This window comes from Anabas testudineus, chromosome 18 (genome assembly GCF_900324465.2).
Source record: "Anabas testudineus chromosome 18, fAnaTes1.2, whole genome shotgun sequence".
Lineage (NCBI taxonomy): Eukaryota > Metazoa > Chordata > Actinopteri > Anabantiformes > Anabantidae > Anabas > Anabas testudineus.
This window is the reverse complement of record NC_046627.1, coordinates 26,460,948-26,478,638: the sequence shown is the minus strand read 5'-3', so window position 1 is coordinate 26,478,638 and position 17,691 is coordinate 26,460,948. Positions and strand designations below refer to the sequence as shown.

Below are 17,691 nucleotides of genomic sequence, written 5' to 3'. Positions count from 1 at the left end.
AGGACAATATTCAAGGTAAAGTAAGAAGTGACTGTGAGAAAGAGAAAAAGAAGGCACTGACGGACAGGAACAGATGAGACGAGAAGAAGCAGAAAAGTGGACGAAGACCGACAGGACGCCGTTCCCTCGTCATCTTCGGCAATGTTCTACCTTTGGCCAGTTGCCAGGCAACAGTGTTCCTCACAACAGCCGAGGATGAGTAGATGTGGCTCCTCTGTCGCAGCGAGGAATCGTGTGCAGCCAATGTCAAACAACCTTCCCCCTCTATGCACACACAAGGTCAGTAAGAGGGCGCTCTTCTTTCGCCAGCGGTAGAACAGAGAACACAGCGTGGTTAAACCTGTGCGTGGCGTGTGTTTCAACAATCGCTGTGTTCTCACATTCGCCGGTCCATTTGAACACTGACACACACACACACACACACACACAACAAAGCACGCGTTCCAACAGACTCCTTGTATCCAGGCCCGGCAGAGTGGGCGTTGATGTCAGAGAGCCAGTGTTCTGCACTCATGTGGGTTTTGTATTTTTCCCCAGCGGCTCATGCTGTGTCCATGAATAAGTGAGTGTCTGCACATGCCGCCACGTGTGAGCTCACCTACTGGTATTTTTGCTCCCTCTTAGTCCCCAGCTGAACACCTTTATAGAGACTCATCACTGTTTACACCTGTAGCTTATAGTAAAACTACCATAGATACACACACACACACACACACACAGCGTGAGCGGAGAAAGAAAAGACCCTCATGTTGATTCAGTGCAGTAGATGAAGAGAGTAACAGAGAAGAAAGAGAAAGAAAACATATAATAAAAACTAGTCACTACTCTGTCAACAAAGAGAAGTAATACTTGAGTGTAATTTTTCATCCAGTTCAATTTAATAACAATAATTAATTTTCCAGATATTTTATAAATGTCTGTATTTGGACTCATTTGTTGATTTTGTGGACCATTCACTCTAGTGCACTAATTGCATGTTATTCCACATCTGAAAATAGTCCCCAACAAGTGAACAATTAGCTCCTACTTCAAACCCACAGTGCTCTGCTGTTTTAGAAAATACTTATATAAATAAATATTAGCCTGGTATTTGTGACCAGATGTAGATTTTTTGCAAACAAATATCCGTACTGCAAAAGGAAAAACATGGAAAAACATCTTTATGTTTGTCAATAACAAAAAAGTACAATAGCACCAGGATTATTTTAAACATGTCTGCGTCCTTCCGCAAAAACATTTCTTTGAATTAACTTGAATCTGACAAAAAAAGTAATAAAAAGCTGATTTTGCTGTTGATGTTTGATTCCACATAATATATAAAATAGCACTACAAATGGAAATGGCCAAACAAGAAATGATGGGCGGCTTAACCTAATAAATGTGTTGCACATTCAGAGACGGTCACTGTAAACTGGTGATTTGTGCATCTCTCAGTGAGACTGAGAGGTGACTCAGGTTGGAATAGTGCCTCCTTCAGCTTGTGTGTTTCAGTTCTTTCCGTAAATGATCAATTATATTCAGATCAGGGCTCATAGAATGATGGTTGTTTAAATCTGAGCCATTCCTTATATGTTTTTGGGTCATTATCCTGTTGGAAGACCCGTGACCTGTGACTAGGACAGAGCTTTCTGAGACAGTTCATTCTCATGTTCAAGTCAACCAGAGCCAGATACAGCAAAGTGACAAACAAAGTGACCCATGGTGATTGGGCACTGATGTGTGCACGTTGACCTTGAACTTTAGGATGTCTTTGGAAGTTGTCATTGGTTTTTTGTCTACTAGTTTTCATTCTCATCTCTTTAACAACTGTCTCCTTTGCTTTCTCTGCTCCATGTTCAGTGTGGTGCGTACAGTGACACCAAACAGGAGAGTGACTAGTTTTCTTCAGTTATTGCGATTGAATACCTAATTACAAGCTGTGAAGACTTGTGGTGCTAATTAGAAAGAACAAATGTCACTATAATCCAGTTATTTATAATCTTTTCTACGGGTACCATCAAATTAAAAATATTATTTTAAGTGAAAAACCAAAGCTAAATCAGGTCTGTATTTTATTTCTTCCCTAAATTAAAATTAAATTGTTGGTTTTTCTTGTTTTGCAGAGGACTAACAGCAAATGTATCTATGTGTGCACGGTGCAAAACTTCAGTTTTGAAACAACTTTCTTGTATCAAACAGAGGATGAGCTAGACTAATTTTTGGGTTGGACTGACACTTTAAACACAGTGAGAATGCAAACTATATTTGCAAATGTGTCCCTCCTGCCCTTTGCTGTACTTTCCTACTTTCTTTCTTACTTCTTTATAAAGGCATAGAACTGGGATAATGGCATGAATGAAAGCCAAAAGAAAAATGAGCCGGGTGAAGGATGTTTTCCTGAGAATTAATGCTCTACTCCCCTGCAGTCGCCAGTCATATAGCAAGACGTCAGATTTTTCTGACCTGCGATTTTTTTGAATGTTGGAACACAGTGCTAAAAAGCATCACTCCTTTCCAATGTTGAATTAATTCTGTGCTGTCGGAGCATGTGACAGATCAACGGATAAACCAACGTCACCCAATGGGAACGAGAGCAAACAAAGAGTCGCAACAGCTTCATTTCACTTAGATCCACCTGTTTTTTTTTTTTTTATCCTCTGTTATATGTTGTTATATGTTACACTAACGTACACGCTCTGCTCCTCCTCTGCCATGTCATCTGTAACTAATGGCAACAGAACGAGCTAGTACTCCGTTATGCCTGACTGCTGTCCCGCTTAAGGGAAACGGTGCGTTCCCAATAATGTGATAATACGGCTGTGATGAGCCGTCAGTCAGACACCTCACTGCTGAAAGAGACGAATGAAAAATTGTTGTTTGGTTGATGTATGTGTGTGTGTGTGTGACTGTTTGGGTGTGTGAGATGAAAGTGTGTGTGGGTGTGTATATGTGTGTGCTCCCTCATGTTTATGCTAACTCACTGAGTCTGTTCTGTGTTATCAGCAAACCTCAATTGTGATATATTATTGCTTGCAGATTTCTGTGTGTGTGCATTTGTGTGTGTATGTAATTTAGCAGAGCTCTGGAAGCGTCCAGGCAGGCCAGTCTGTTAGCGTAGCCACTCTGCCACTACTTATTAATCAACCTGGCAGAGAGTCAGTGGTGGCACTGCCCCTCTGCCTGCCAAATAGGGAGCTGGCCTCACTCTGATAACTTTCAACACATTACACCCACTGCTGTGAGGCTGCCAAATTAGGAGCAACTCAGGCTAAGATAAGTCTAATAGTCCCATGCTGTGGGAGGGTGATAGACTCCGGATCGCCTAAAGGACTGATGGCTTCGCTTGGAGTTGTTGAGTGGGGGTTAAGACGAAGAAAGCAAAGGTAGCGAGGGAGGGAGCAGAAGAAAACAGAAAAATCAGGGGCCTCTTTTTTTGTACCTTATCCACTGAGACGTCACCTTGCACACACACACTGTATATTTCCAACAAAACTTGGCCCAACCCAGATGCAGGAAGTACAGATACACAGATACCAAGAGCAGCCTTGGCCGAACGTCAGTGCACATTCAAAAAGTGGAGCGGTTTCTCTGCCAGCGCCAAAGATGATGCTTATTTACAATCTTCAATCGTGTGATTGTGCAGCAGGAGCGACGTCACTGCCAAATCTTTGTTGGCAAAAACTCGCGCCCGGCACAGAAAAGCAAATTGATCGGACAAACTTTGACTTTGGTCGGGTCAGAAGATTTAATTCCTCTGCTCTGTGCTGGAGTGTAAATAATAAAACCTGGAGCGCAGCAGAGTGGAATGTGTAAATGCGTTTTTGGTAATTTGGTTCTTTTATGGTCTGATACACTTACAGACAGCGCCGCTTGTTTTCCGCCTATATTTTGTGGCGCTTTAAAGTCATGAATAATGGCGGTTTCTGGTGTGCGGAACCATAAAGTTAAAAGTCAGACTTGTATAGGAGATTTCTCTCTGTGAATGGTTTCCAGGTTACATCGCGTGGATTTATGTTGCTGAGTAAATAATCCGCCAAGGCCATGGACATCTTTTATATCAGTGTGTGTGTGTGTAGAGTCACAGTATACACATCCTCCTCTCTCTATATATACATAGTGTATCACTACAGTACTTTGAGTCCACATCTCATTCCTGACATTTCTTCACTCGGTATCTCTCTCGGGCTCTTGAGTCGAAGCCGAGTCTCTAACGCAGACATAAACACAATTAACAGCAGAATCACTTTGCTCTGGCTCATTATTTCACAATGGAGAAAAGCCGTGACACGGATCAAACAGTAACTACCAGCCACTCAGGTTGCACACCTCGTCAGTCTGAGTGGTATGAGTAGGTACGCGTGAACTGAAACTCTCTTTTCTGCTGACCTTTCAAGTGTATCCAATGAGATTCTAAGAGACTCAGAAACATAAGCGTGAATTAACAACAAACCATTATGAACTGAACTGAGAGCAAAGCTTGAGAGCTTTTCTGTTTGACTTTCTATAAGACAGACCAGTGGAGTTCTTTTTTTGAAATACAGATCTTATATTCAGGTGTGGAATAAAAGAGCCCCGAGTCGGTTTTGCAAATGCTCTTTTCCCTCTCTCTGATTGAAACGTTAGGGTGTACGAGCAGAGAAATGCGGCCATTCTTTGTGCTTGTTGACTGTTATCTGACTCAAACTAATTTTGTCATTGCAATCTGTGACTGGCACACAAGAAAAAATATTAATTATACAGACTGTCAAAAACCTTTACAAAAGAAGGAGCTGCGCGACAAAACGAAGATGCACCCTGAGTGTCATCATTCTCCCTGCATCATGAATCGACTGAACGGAGCAGATGCTTGACATGGTGACACGCTACTTTTGCGTTTGCAGCGTGAAAACGTTTCATGGGCAGTGTAGTACAGGCAGCCTTGCAGCTGGCTCACAGATCACAGGAGGAGGGAGGTGGGGGGTGACGGACAGTAAGATGAAGAAAGAGGAAAGGAAAGATGAAATACACTCCTACATTTATGTCACCAGAGTTGTGATGTCAGTGACTCTGAAATACCATTAGACTATTACACAGTGCTGGGTCGCACACACACACACACACACACACACACACACACACGCTGTTCCATTAATGCCCAGGCTTGTCCAGGCACATCTGGCTGAATAGAAGGGAAGCAAGGAACATACGCTCTCTATAACAGGGAGAGAGTGAGGGGGAAATTGCAGGAAGAGATATACCCTGTCTATCAAGGCACACGATGTACCGCTACCTGATGGCTACTCGCTCTTTGTGCCTGTTCAGCATGTTGGGTGTTCATTTCTTTCCATTGTTGGCTGTTGGCAGCGAGGACATGAGGACATTTCCATTGGTTTCCTCTTAAATTTTCTCATTCCTGATTTCTGCAGGTCTCATCTGTTCACACACGGTGAGCAGTGCCACTCATGATAATGATTTATTCAGTCCATAACTAATGATCTTATTATACTGGATATATTGTCTTTTCATAGATAGACTTTATCAAAAAAAGTGCGAGCTTCCCTGTAAACGGTGACACCGACACACTGACTGTGATTTGTACACATGCTGTGCTTGTGCTTGTATTATGCAGGAAGTACATTTTTAAAGCGACACAGGCACAAAGTGATGATGCTGCTTGTGCAGACAGTTTAAGTTTATGCTGTCTGCTGATAAATCAGGCTCCCGCTGTTTGAATAAGTGAGTTACACGTTCTCACCTCTCAGGATTTGATCATATTGCGAGACGACTGTGACCTTCTTCTCCCTCAGAGCGATTTCATTCGGGGGCTTTGCCTCAGTGCATTCAGCACAATGAGTGATCTGACAAAGGCGCGGGTTGACAAACTGTGTTATCTGGCTTCGCACGTGGGGAGCGTTGATTTCCATGATGCCGTGAAAGCTCTGACAAAAGCCTTCAGCACAGTTATTTGTTTGTCTTTTGTTGCAGTCTGAACCAGATGAAGTCTGTCCAGGAGCCTTTGGGTCCTGGTTCATAGCCAGCACTGTTACAGTCTGACACTCTGTCACCCGCCGCATGTCATGTGTCGTCCTGTCGGTGTCATAACACTTCATATTCATATTATGCTTCTAGTTTTGGTGGTGGAATGAAGCTTAGTACTTTTTATTAGAGGTATTCTGCTTCTTTTCAAATTGTTTTTTCACAAAAAACATACAGTTAATTAAATATTGATTGATATAATATTAGGCTATAAATATATATAAAGCTGTTAAAGGTAGCTCCATACAACATGAAATGTTTCCTGCTCTCAAGTGTAGTGGAATATTTGTACATGGTGATATCATTACTCCTACTTTAGTAAAGAGTGTTTCCACCACACATATGATTTATAGATAAAGCTGTGGGAGCTCGCTAAGACGTTGTGGCCTGATTGTGGGGATTCATAGTTAAACTAAAACTTTCATAAATGTTCATGCATTATTAATGGATAATATTTTTTTTTCCTGATTATCATTAATTAATTACAACTCTGAATGAAGATCTGTTATGAAGTAAATCATAAAAACACCACATGGATCCTGATGTGTTGGATAAGTAGAATCCTCTGGTTCCTATTAACATGTAGGAACATTCCCTCCATCCCCAAAAGTAAATGCTGCTGTTATGTGTGTTTCATATGTGGTGTGTGTGTGTACGCGCTTTATTGTTAAGCCACAGTTTGAACCTGGCAGCACTGTGAAACACTGACCTGCACAAGCAGACAAACACACACACACACACAAACAGGAAAATGTGCAGGAGATGCCAGTGCCAATTCTCCCCTTACACTGTTTATCTAAATTGTTTACCCAATATACATGAAAGTGGAAGGTCAAATAATCGAACGCTCTGCTGTGTGAGCGAGTGAATGTTTCTGTGTGTATGTGTGTGACACAGATGAGCCATCGCGAGGGATTTTGGAAGTTGTTCTCCACAGACTTACGAGCCAGGAGTCAGATTTAGTTTATTTATGTGCTCGTGTCACCCGCTCTTTTGATGTGAGGCGGCCTTATCTGACGACAACCTTCCAACAGTGAAGGCGTTCAGAATAACTGCCATTGTCCTCACCAGAGTGAAGTGCATTTTATCATATCATTTGCATATTTTAATTACGCTGCCATGGAAGGGGGGAAAACAGACATCTTGATGAATGCATCATGCAAATTTATGTGTGTACAGGTGTGTGTGTGAGTAAGAGTGAGACTGTGTTGAGAAAGGAGCATCTCAGTGCTGACTCTCCCCCAGCCGACCCTGTGAGTTGAGAGGGAGGTTAGCAGCTGAATATTTAATTCAAACACTCCAAACCCTTTTTTAAAGGAGCAGATACTGAGCAGCGTCTTTCACTCACGATAAAGCCACTCTCACTCTCTATTATCAGTGGATTGAAGGTGCAACCTGACGATTGTAAGAATTTTGTAATGACAAACAAAATAATTCCAAATGGGATCAGGAGCCAGCTAAACAAAACTCAGGCTCAGCTAAACTGTGCCATGCTGGCTCCACTCAGTGCCATGCACGCTGCGCGAGGAGGAGTCCCGGTATCTAGGCCAACGCAGCATGGGCTCCGTTTGAAGTATTGCAGCATTTTGCCAGCACATAATAGAGTAGCAGAGGACTATTTTTCGCCTCAGAGATGCACAGACACGACAGCCATTCGTCTCACTAATAATAATTGAATTGAATTGAACCTTCGACCCTGCGGTTCGTAGACGGCTGCCCCACCAAATGAGCCACGGCCAAAGGAGCCCGCCCACACTAGCTGCTGTGTGAGAAGTTGACGGACATTCACTGACACAACATACAAACATATGCACATAAACATACAAATGAAAGGCTCAGATGCTCCGACACACACACACACCCTCACGTTCACACACCCCTGCAGACCCACAATGAGTGTTTATCCATTTATTTTTGCTGTTTGTTTGTTTAGCTCGGTAAATTCTAACCACTGCACAGCTGCTGCTGCTGTTGGAGCAGGCACAGACGGCAGTTTGGGGATTCATTAGCTCTTGTTTTTCTCCTTCTGTTTTACCCCCTCTATTGCTTCTTTTTTTTTTTACCTTCATCCCTGTTTAGGAACATTTTCTAAACAGTTTATTCAAGGATTGGACCAGGTTACTGACTTTATGGAGCTATTTCATACGGATTTTGGCACTCGGCTTTTTTGAGAGAAGTTTTTCATCTTTTTTATTTTGAACTTCTCAGTTTTCGTACACTTGGCCTGCTACGTGTCAGAATCTATCTACTCATCATAATGAGGGCTAATTAGTCTGTGTGAGCAGTTGTTTAATGTTTTCTGAGAGTCTGGAAGAACTTAGTTTGAGGAAATGACCCCGGTGATGTAATCAGAGTTACCCTGTGTGGCCACTGAGTCTGAAAACCTTGGTCATACAGTAGCTGGATGCTCTTACAAAGTTTGCTGTTTAGTTGCATTATGGAACGTGCAGGGTCCAGGACCCAAAACAGAGACCAAGACTAAGAGGATCCCAGCCTCTGCTGCTTGGTAATTCTTTTTTGAGTCTGCCTCTCATGAGTAGCTCGACTCTCACACTAGCTCACTGGAGTACAGGCACCGAGTCAGTGGCAAAAGAATGTCGAATCCATGTTTTATGACTTAGAGTTTTGACACCTAGTAAACTTTCAAGGTGCATGGAAAGGCTGAGGGGTAGCTGAGCAGACCAGAATTAGGTTAATGCAAACATATGATTTTATATTCGTGCGAGTGAAATGATGACAAATTGGTGTGAGTCTGTTTGATGTAAGAACTAAAACTCCACCAGCTACAATGGTGCTGGCTTCCCTCTGATCTGAGTCACTTGTATAAATGACTAACACGTCGTGCTGTGATTGAAAGCCGGCAAGGACAAAATAGTTAGCTAAAGGGAAGTAGTCCAAATGCAAATTGGACTGAAGAATGAATCAGCATTGTCATGAATGAGCTCATTTTAAAGGGCTGTGGGGATACATCCAACTTCAACCGTTTTTTTTTTATTTTTTTATGTGAATTTAAAACAATGAGTTGTCCTTTAATACATGTAGCGCCCAGCAGAAAACTGTCAGACACGTTCCAGTCTACTGGAAATACTTAGTTACTTCACAAAACGACACTGTGGAAACCACAGCTGCACATTGAGGCAGCGGCAGCTGTGTGAAAGAAATGTACTGTGTAACATAGACTTTGTATTCAGGCTGAGTGAAGTCTGTTTATAGACTGAAGCAAACACTCTGGACTTTTGTGTTTTCACGTGCAGCTCCTCCAGGTAATGTCTATAAGTTCTAAGAGTTCAGGGTTCCTTTACATGTATGAAAATGACTAGAGACACAATTTCAGATAGCATTAGATTGTAGCATCATCCTAAATGAGATCAAGCGGCCACTCCCAAGATCAGTACAAGACCCGACCTTTCAGATATTTATAAATCAAACCCAGAACTAACCATTATCAGACAAACTCTATCTGCAATCAAACAGACTTAGTGCTGTCTGATGCAGTAGATACAGGCAGGGTAGTACAGTGTAGGTAAAAGTTAGGGAACTACAGTAAGGTACTGTAGGGGCACACAATCACCAGGGGAGATAAATAAATTATAAAATGAAAAAAAACATCACCGTCATACAGTATCTGCAGGTTGCAGAGGCAACATTGTGATCTGTGTTGTTAATAAATCATGTTCTCTTATATTTTTCCATGCTCCTACATTTACTAGTGATGTGTCACTGTGCACCGACATGACATCAAGATGTAGCACACATAGCCGTACAGCAGTAATGATTTTCTCACCTCGTAACGGCATTACAGGAGACGTTTAAGCCTTTTTCAGTCATTGTCAAACACATCAATGACTAAAAACAATTACCGTAGCTTGCACAAGCCCTGTCCACACACACACTTCACATATTACACCACACATCGTGTCTGATCTGGCCTGTGGCACCCCTATTTCACCCGCCATTACCCTCTGACTGGATGGAAGCCCCTTGGGAAGGCAACACCCAAGGGAGCCAAATGATGGATAAACAGGAGCAGAGGGAAGGAAGTAGGCACAAAAAAAAAACGATACGAGGAGGTGACGGCTCACACACACACAGACATATACATATATACGTATGTGTGTGTGTGTGTGTATCTCAAGGCTCATGCTGTGAGTGTGTGATCAAGCTGGTGAGCTATTGTTCCTTGGGGCTGTAAAAGTGTTCACAGGGCAACAAAACCTGATCGATAGACACACACCGCCACTCTATAAAAACTCTGGTTAAAGAAGCCGAGTGAAATAGACACCAGTCCTTCAGTCCTCTCATCCATGTGGACACACACACACACACACACCTGACTATCTATCCTCCTTCCTCTCACTGTGTTTTTCCCTTTGTGACTCATTCTGTGTCTGTCAGTCGCTCTCAACCTTCTCCCTCGCTGTCATCCTCCCTTTGTGTATAAGTGTGTGTGTGTGTGTGTGTATGTGTGTGTGTGTTATCCATCCTCTGACACACTTGGACTGCCCCATGACAGTCACACTCCTCTGTTCTAAACACACACTCCCACACATATGCATGCATGTGCAGATTGAGGCTTTGAGAAACACTTGTGTGCACACGACTGTACTCTGCTGGGAACTGACCTTGTTTCTGTTCCACCAGCATCCACACACACACACACACACACACACACAAACACACACACACACACACACACACACATTTCTTCTCCTGTGGCTGTTGTGGGTGTCTGTGTGTTGCTGAACCACACAAATATGGTGCATACAGCATGACAACACACAGCTTGAGAGGGCATCAAAAACATTAATGCCAGCACACACATGACTGGCCCTGCAACTTCATGAAAGGGGCGAGTGATACGGTGACATGGCTTGAAAGTCCACGAACAGTGCTCTGCTCTGACCTTGCGACACACACACACACACACAGAAGACGACTTCAGAGGCTAGCAGCCATAGCCCCCGACTAAACCCTGAAAGATAGAGGGATTAGACCACAGGGAAGCACAGAGATGAAAGGATGAATGAAGGAACCTTCATGAAAGGGAAAACCTGTGAAAGAGAGAGGAAATGGTGTACATATGGCGACTTGTGTGGTTACCGTGGTAACAGTTAGTGTGTATTAATACTAGAGGACCTCTTTGAGAAGCTTCTTTGTGAGCAGTAGAGCTATGCGACCAAATACACTCTGTTTCCTGCGGCAGCTTCACAGAGAAAGTTGCCCGTTAAAAGCTTTTAATGTCAACTAGCCGCAGGTTGAAGGCAACGCTGAGTTAGCAATGACTGAAAACAGGCTCCGATGCAGCATGAGAAATACAAGCAGTGATGTTGATGTTAATGACATGAGGATTACACACATGCAGTGTTTTCTTTAAATCCCTCATGTGTAGATACAGTAGTTGAATGTGATTTCATTAATTTAACCACAATGTAAGCGTGACACCTTTACACTGGAAATATGTTGCTTTACAACTTGTGGAATCACAGCAGTGCATTAGTGGCGCTGTGATCATTAACGCGATGTGACACCGAGCAGGTCTTCCTCTCCATTTAGCTGCTTGTTCACGTCTTGAAATGCCACTGTTTCTCCTTCCAGAAATAAGTTTGTATCATCACATGTCCCAACACACACACACACAGGCGCGCGCGCGCTCAGACACCGAGAGGGGTCCGGCCCAGTATGAGGGCATAAAATCAGAATAATTTCACAGATAATTTGGTTGTCACAGCCAGGCAATAGTAATAACAACTTTAAAGAGAGAAAGAGCACAAAGAGAAAGAGGGAGAGGAGCAGAGTGAATCACCCCCGGCCAATCGCTGAGTCTAAGCCGGAGTGGTGTTTGTGGACAAAAGGCTCTTTTTAAGCTCGCTGAAGAAAAGAGGAATGTTTCTCATTTTATCTTTTTTTCTTCCTTCTACCAAATCCTTTTTCCCCTCCCTTGCGTCATTCACCGTGACGCTCTGAAAATTGCAAAAACGTTTAGGGCAGCGCGAGGATGGCGGCGGCCGTCCGACTCAGGTGACGGTGGCATCAACAGTGAGATACGCTGCTGTAATTTTTATAACACAGTTAGACACCGATGGGGAACTTGACGTCCGCCCAACAGGCAGGCGGCTTTCATCACCTTCAAGAGAAGTGGACACAATCTGAGAAGTGTGTGTGTCGTGTTGAAAATGTGTGCATCCTATACATTATTCAGGTGCTTTGAGCCACCCACATCTGTTCATTTCTCTGGAATGGCACACACTCCTCTGATTAAGCTGGCTAAGCTGCCAACAACACACACACACAGCTTTGGCATCCGCGTCAGCCTCTGACAATGAATACACGTGGACTATAGTGTGGTAGATGCAGCGTTTGTCATCAAGCAGCCACATTCACACACAAATCACAAAACACAGTGCATCTGTTTGTGGTTAACCATACACAAAAAACCTGTAATAGCATCCTGGTGCTATTGTACCTGCAGGATGTACAGTCTACTGTACACTGAAAAATAAGCTGGAGGACTAGCATGTCTGAAAACACAGGCTTTGTGCATGTGAGTGTGTACTTTTCCTCTGTCCTTGTGTGCTTACATGCATGTGTCTGTTTCTGTGTGTGTGTGTGTGTGTGTGTGTGTGTGTGTGTGTGTGTGTGTGTGTGTGTGTGTGTGAGTGTGAGTGTGTGTGTGCAAAAGAGAGGGCAATGGAGAGAAAAGGAGGCAGTCCTCTCAGTAGTGTCAGCCTTTGATCAGTGTCCTTGTGTGCATGCTTGTGTGTGTGTGTGTGTGTGCTGGCGTGCGCGTGCACATCTATGTGTGTGTGAGCCAAACCCTGGTGTCTTGGAGGCAGATGAAACACTGCGCCTCTATCCGGGACCCACAGAACACCCACTATCCTTCTCTCCTTCTCCTTTACGCTCTCTGTCTCTCTCTCTCTCTCTCCCTCTTGCCCTCTCTCTCCCCACACCGTTCCTTACCACAGCCATTTTAAAGGCTATTCATGCAGAGCTGCGCTTTCATCTTGCATTGCAGCATTTTAACCATCTCCCCTGTTTTTTCAAGCCTTTTATCAGATTATAGGGGAGGGAGAGGACGGGTGAAGTGGCCTACTGTTGTACACCGACTCACAGCGAGACGGACGCAGCGTGAAGGTGCAGGAAAGACAACAGCTTCGGCTGAGACAAGATAACGTTGGGATCTCTTGGTGTCTGCTGGCTTTTTAACGCTTTGGTAGTTTGATGCACATGTTTTTGTAGGAATAAAATAAAGCAATAGCTCTCGCTTCGTACATTTCATGACAATAATGATAATGATATTAAGTATTGCCACATATTGCATAATTAGCCTGAATAGATTCATTAGCATAATAGGTCATGTTTAATATATCATGGTGGTAACAGAGGGGCATTAGGAAGATTATTTGCCTCTTGTTTGGGCTTGGCTTAATTAATGCACCTAAACATGCAGCCTTTTTGTGGGTGTTTGTAGCATTTAAAGAGCAGCACAAACACAAGGAAATGCCTCAACAGACGTGTGCTTCGATCCCCGTTTGTTCACAAGGACAATTTGAAAGGAAGTATTTAGTTAATGTGAACTTCAGTAGACATGAGTGCAGCGCATTTTTAATAGACAGTAGTGTCTTTGGTCAAATGAAATTCTAAAGGGTGTTTCAGTAATGAGTGCAAAATAACATATTGTTTTTACTCTTCGTGGACCAGTTGGCCAGTAATGAGCCCCCGCCCCTCCCAGCCCTTTGAGCAGTTGGTGGACAACATCTGCATTGTGGACTCTTAAATATATGTAATTAAGTTTTATGGTTTTATACTGCAGTCAGTGTGTAGGTGAACCTGGAGTGCAATGTTGATGACTAATCATTCACCTCTTCTCATTTTTGTGGCAGTAGTTTAGCCTCTACATATTCAAGCCGTAATTAGGTGCGTCAGCCTTTGTGCTCAGTATTTAATTGTCCTGCACATATGTACTGTACTGAAGTGCTGTCGTATTTCTACAACGTTGAGAGACAGTGCAGGTCGGCTGCTGAGCCGAGCAGAAGACTGACCGGCAAGTTGTAGTATAGTGAGGTCTGGTCACACTACTGCCTGTCACTACAGTTTTTATAGTCGTTTCTGTAATTGGTACAGAAAAATGGACAGTTTTTGTAGAATTTTTGTTAGTAGTTTTTGCAGTTATGCCATAAAATATGATTAATATACATATTACACACACACACACACACACAAAGAGACCCATAGCTTGTCTCCTTGCTTGCTGTACATGCCTGGACTGATATCTGGACACCATATACAGTAGATATAGCTACACCATCCTCACCAGCTGACTACCAAAACCCGTTGTAAAGTAGCACCATAAAACGAAGAGATGTATAGTTTTGGGTCGAATTGGAAACAGCCAAGATCTTGATAAGACTAATGATTTGCCTGTGCCAGACAACATAATGTATGTTTGTGTTAGACTGAATTCTAGCAGCTAACCGTGTACAAGTGTTTAACCTCTATGAGCTCTGTATGCATTTAATGGATGACCTTTCCAGTGCACTCGACGTTAATAAAGCCCTAATTAGGAGTTCCATTAGGATCTGAGAGCCTGCCACTGAAAGGGCATTTAAATAAAAAAGATTTAGGTCTTTGGTGGAACAATCGAAGACACTCAGCAGTGATCAGGCAAATTTGAGCTACAAGCAGGAAGAGTTAGTAAGATGAAAGATCACTTGTCTTACAGAGAATTTCTGAGGAATGTTCAGTACAGTACTATCATCAATCATCCTTCCAGCATATAAAGCAAAAACCTTTACAAGTAATAATGAAGATCCTGCCAAACCGTAAGATCAGACAAACCAAATAATTAAGGTGCAAACGGCGCTGCATGTACAGATGTTCAGAGTAGGTGCAGCCCAAGCGCACATTACGTATGCAAATGAATCTAGCACATGTGAGCTTTAACTCCCATTTCTAATCAGATCACATGTCCTAATTTATTCAAGTTAGTCATCAACATATGTCTGGCAATAAATATGAAAAGACCAAAGTCAATGATGTCTCTCTCTCTCTCTCTCTCTCTCTCTCTCTCTCTCTCTCTCTCTCTCTCTCTCTCTCTGTCCTGTGTGTGGCTCTCAGCTCATTTGTTTCCTCTGAACACAATAATGTCTTCGTTTATTCATCTATAGATTGATACACATGTGGTGCTATAGTAAGTATTAATGGCAGTAGTGCATGTGGAATTGACTGAATCGAAACTGTCCGTTCTCATGGTGAAGAACATTCATCAGTAGAATCAATTCATCAGCGCTATTAACAGAGAGAAATGTGTTGAGTATTAAAAAAAAATGTCATCACGTGTAGTATGTTATCCGGTTGTGGGCGTGATTCAGATTAGGGTCGTCTACGTTTCTCGCAGCGCTCCCTGCTGTACTGTAAGTGGCTTTCTGTAAAAGTCCCTGCTCAGTGGTATTAGACAAAGCAAACGTCATTAAAAGAGGAGCTGAAAAAGCAGTTTCTTCTCTCCCTCCCTTTGCTTTCTCTGTGCACCGTCTGTCACTCCTTGTTGATGAACGATGGTGTTGCCACACACACACACACACACACAAACACAGGCACATGCACACATACACACAACTCAGACACGCTTGTTCTCTGCAGTCATGCGAGTCCCTCACAGCTAGAGGCAGATTTACATGCCAGGGTAGGGCACTTGCCAGGCGTGCACTAAATACTGAAGGTGTAGACGCTAATGTCATCTTCTCTCTGTGTTCTGTCTCATTCCCCTTCTGTCTCTGTCTCCTTTACCCCTCTCCCATCCTCTCTAAAATGTCCTCCCCTCTTTTTTCCTACATATATCTTTCTTACTCCACATTCGCAGGCTTCCTCAGTACCGGTGATCAGTCCGCTAAGGGAAACTACGGCCTGCTGGACCAGATTCAGGCCCTGCGCTGGCTCAACGAGAACATCGGCCACTTCGGCGGAGACCCAGAGAGGATCACCATCTTTGGCTCTGGAGCTGGGGCGTCCTGCGTCAATCTCCTCATACTTTCACACCACTCGGAGGGTAACTGAGCTCTGTTTTGACTCTGTTGCATTGTGTTATTTGGTTTTTTTTTTTGGTGCAGCATCCATTTTTCTTCGTCTGTCACCTTACTGTCAGCTCTCTATTTCTTTCTGCAGTTTTTTCTTTTCAGTAGATACATAAACAGATATAAAAACTCCCAAGCACAGCATTCTCACTGGCCATAGGACTCCTGGAATATCATGAATACTTGTAATTGCTAATAGCCTGGATCCAGCTCTGTGAATCACTCATTAACTACAAATCTCCTGACTAATGGATTGTGGCTGCTTACACGAATTCCACCTGAATCAGGGATGTTTCAGTCCTCAGCTTAGATTATTCCTCGCTAATCCTTGAATAGCCACAATGCATACTTACACACCATCTCTGTGTTTTTGTTCTGTATATGTTTTGTTCTGCTGGAAACAGAGTTACACACCTGCATGTCCAATTCAGCTTTTAAAACCTTCTGCACAAAACTCAGTTCATGTATCTGTTGCTAGAATTACTAATACATGATTTCTTTTTCTTAATTTTTTGATGATGCATATTTAGCCCATTCAAAATACAGTCATTGCAGACATATCTTTCTGTACCCATACGGTCAGATGGAAACTCAGCCAGCAGCATCCAGCCCAGAAATCGTTAAGTCCTGTGATGTCCACTTGACACCTTTATCCCCATAGGAAAACACTGCTTGTCCTTTGAACTGAAGTATCTGAGCAGTCGTGTGGCTAATGAGTGAGTCCAGGTTTGATCCAGGTTATGTTGTTGAGGTCTATGGAGGATAAATGACACGGGAGCTCCAACATTACCCCACATTACCTGAGTTAGCGAGCGCTCCTGGCTCTGTTAACGGTCCACTGCTCTGCAGCTGAGAGGCTTTAGCGCCATTGAAAACCTACATCCATCTGACCTCATGCTCCCCATTACCAACAACACACCCCGAGGGCTAAGTGTTAACATTACACCGCCAATAGAGAGAGAGGCCCGCGGACCAATCGACTTTGATCTGCATTGAGATTAGAGCAGCTGACGGCCTGTGGCCAAATGGTCACGCACTTGGCGGCTTTGATCATGCTGTTCTCGAAGCTGTCGTCCTCCAGTCGTAACTACTCTCCTCTCTGCGCTGCTCTAGGACTCTCTCCTCTTGTTCCTTTTATCTCTTATACGTGTACTGTACAGGACAGAAAATAGGGTATGAATAGAAATGGCGGGTGAAAAGAGAGAGAAAGATTAGAGAGAGCATGTTCACACAACCGCACATCTGTTTCAGTCACTGCTCTGTATGTGTCTGGAGCGCTGAGAAGACACCTGACACGTCTCTAATTCTGACTCTGTCTGCGTAGACGTGCCAAATGTGTAGCATCAAACCACGAGCGAGCATCTGTGCACTGCTGCTGTGTCACTGTGTCTATTTAACACACAACCTATAGTTAAACTAATGTCTGTTAACCTGTTTATATTAACCTATTTCCCTTATTGGCAGGTGAACCACAAACCACCAAGTGTTTTGTAGTTATTAACGTATATTATATATTATATTTACAGTGTATTATGATAACTGTGTATTCATATTTGGGGAAAAAGATTGTTTACTTTCATCTAGCTGCAGTTAGAGTGTGGTTTGCCTATGTTGGCATAAATACTGG

General features: G+C 43.2%; 1 protein-coding gene across 2 annotated transcripts in view; it reads left to right on the top strand.

Annotated features, from left to right (window-relative positions):
* The window catches only part of nlgn2a (neuroligin 2a), a 159,010-nt gene that overhangs the window by 132,556 nt on the left and 8,763 nt on the right, over positions 1-17,691 (top strand). For both annotated transcript variants that reach the window (XM_026352755.1, XM_026352756.1), the window contains one exon: positions 15,854-16,039. In XM_026352755.1, coding sequence (XP_026208540.1) covers positions 15,854-16,039 — 186 coding nt within the window. The remainder of the gene's footprint in view (positions 1-15,853; positions 16,040-17,691) is intronic.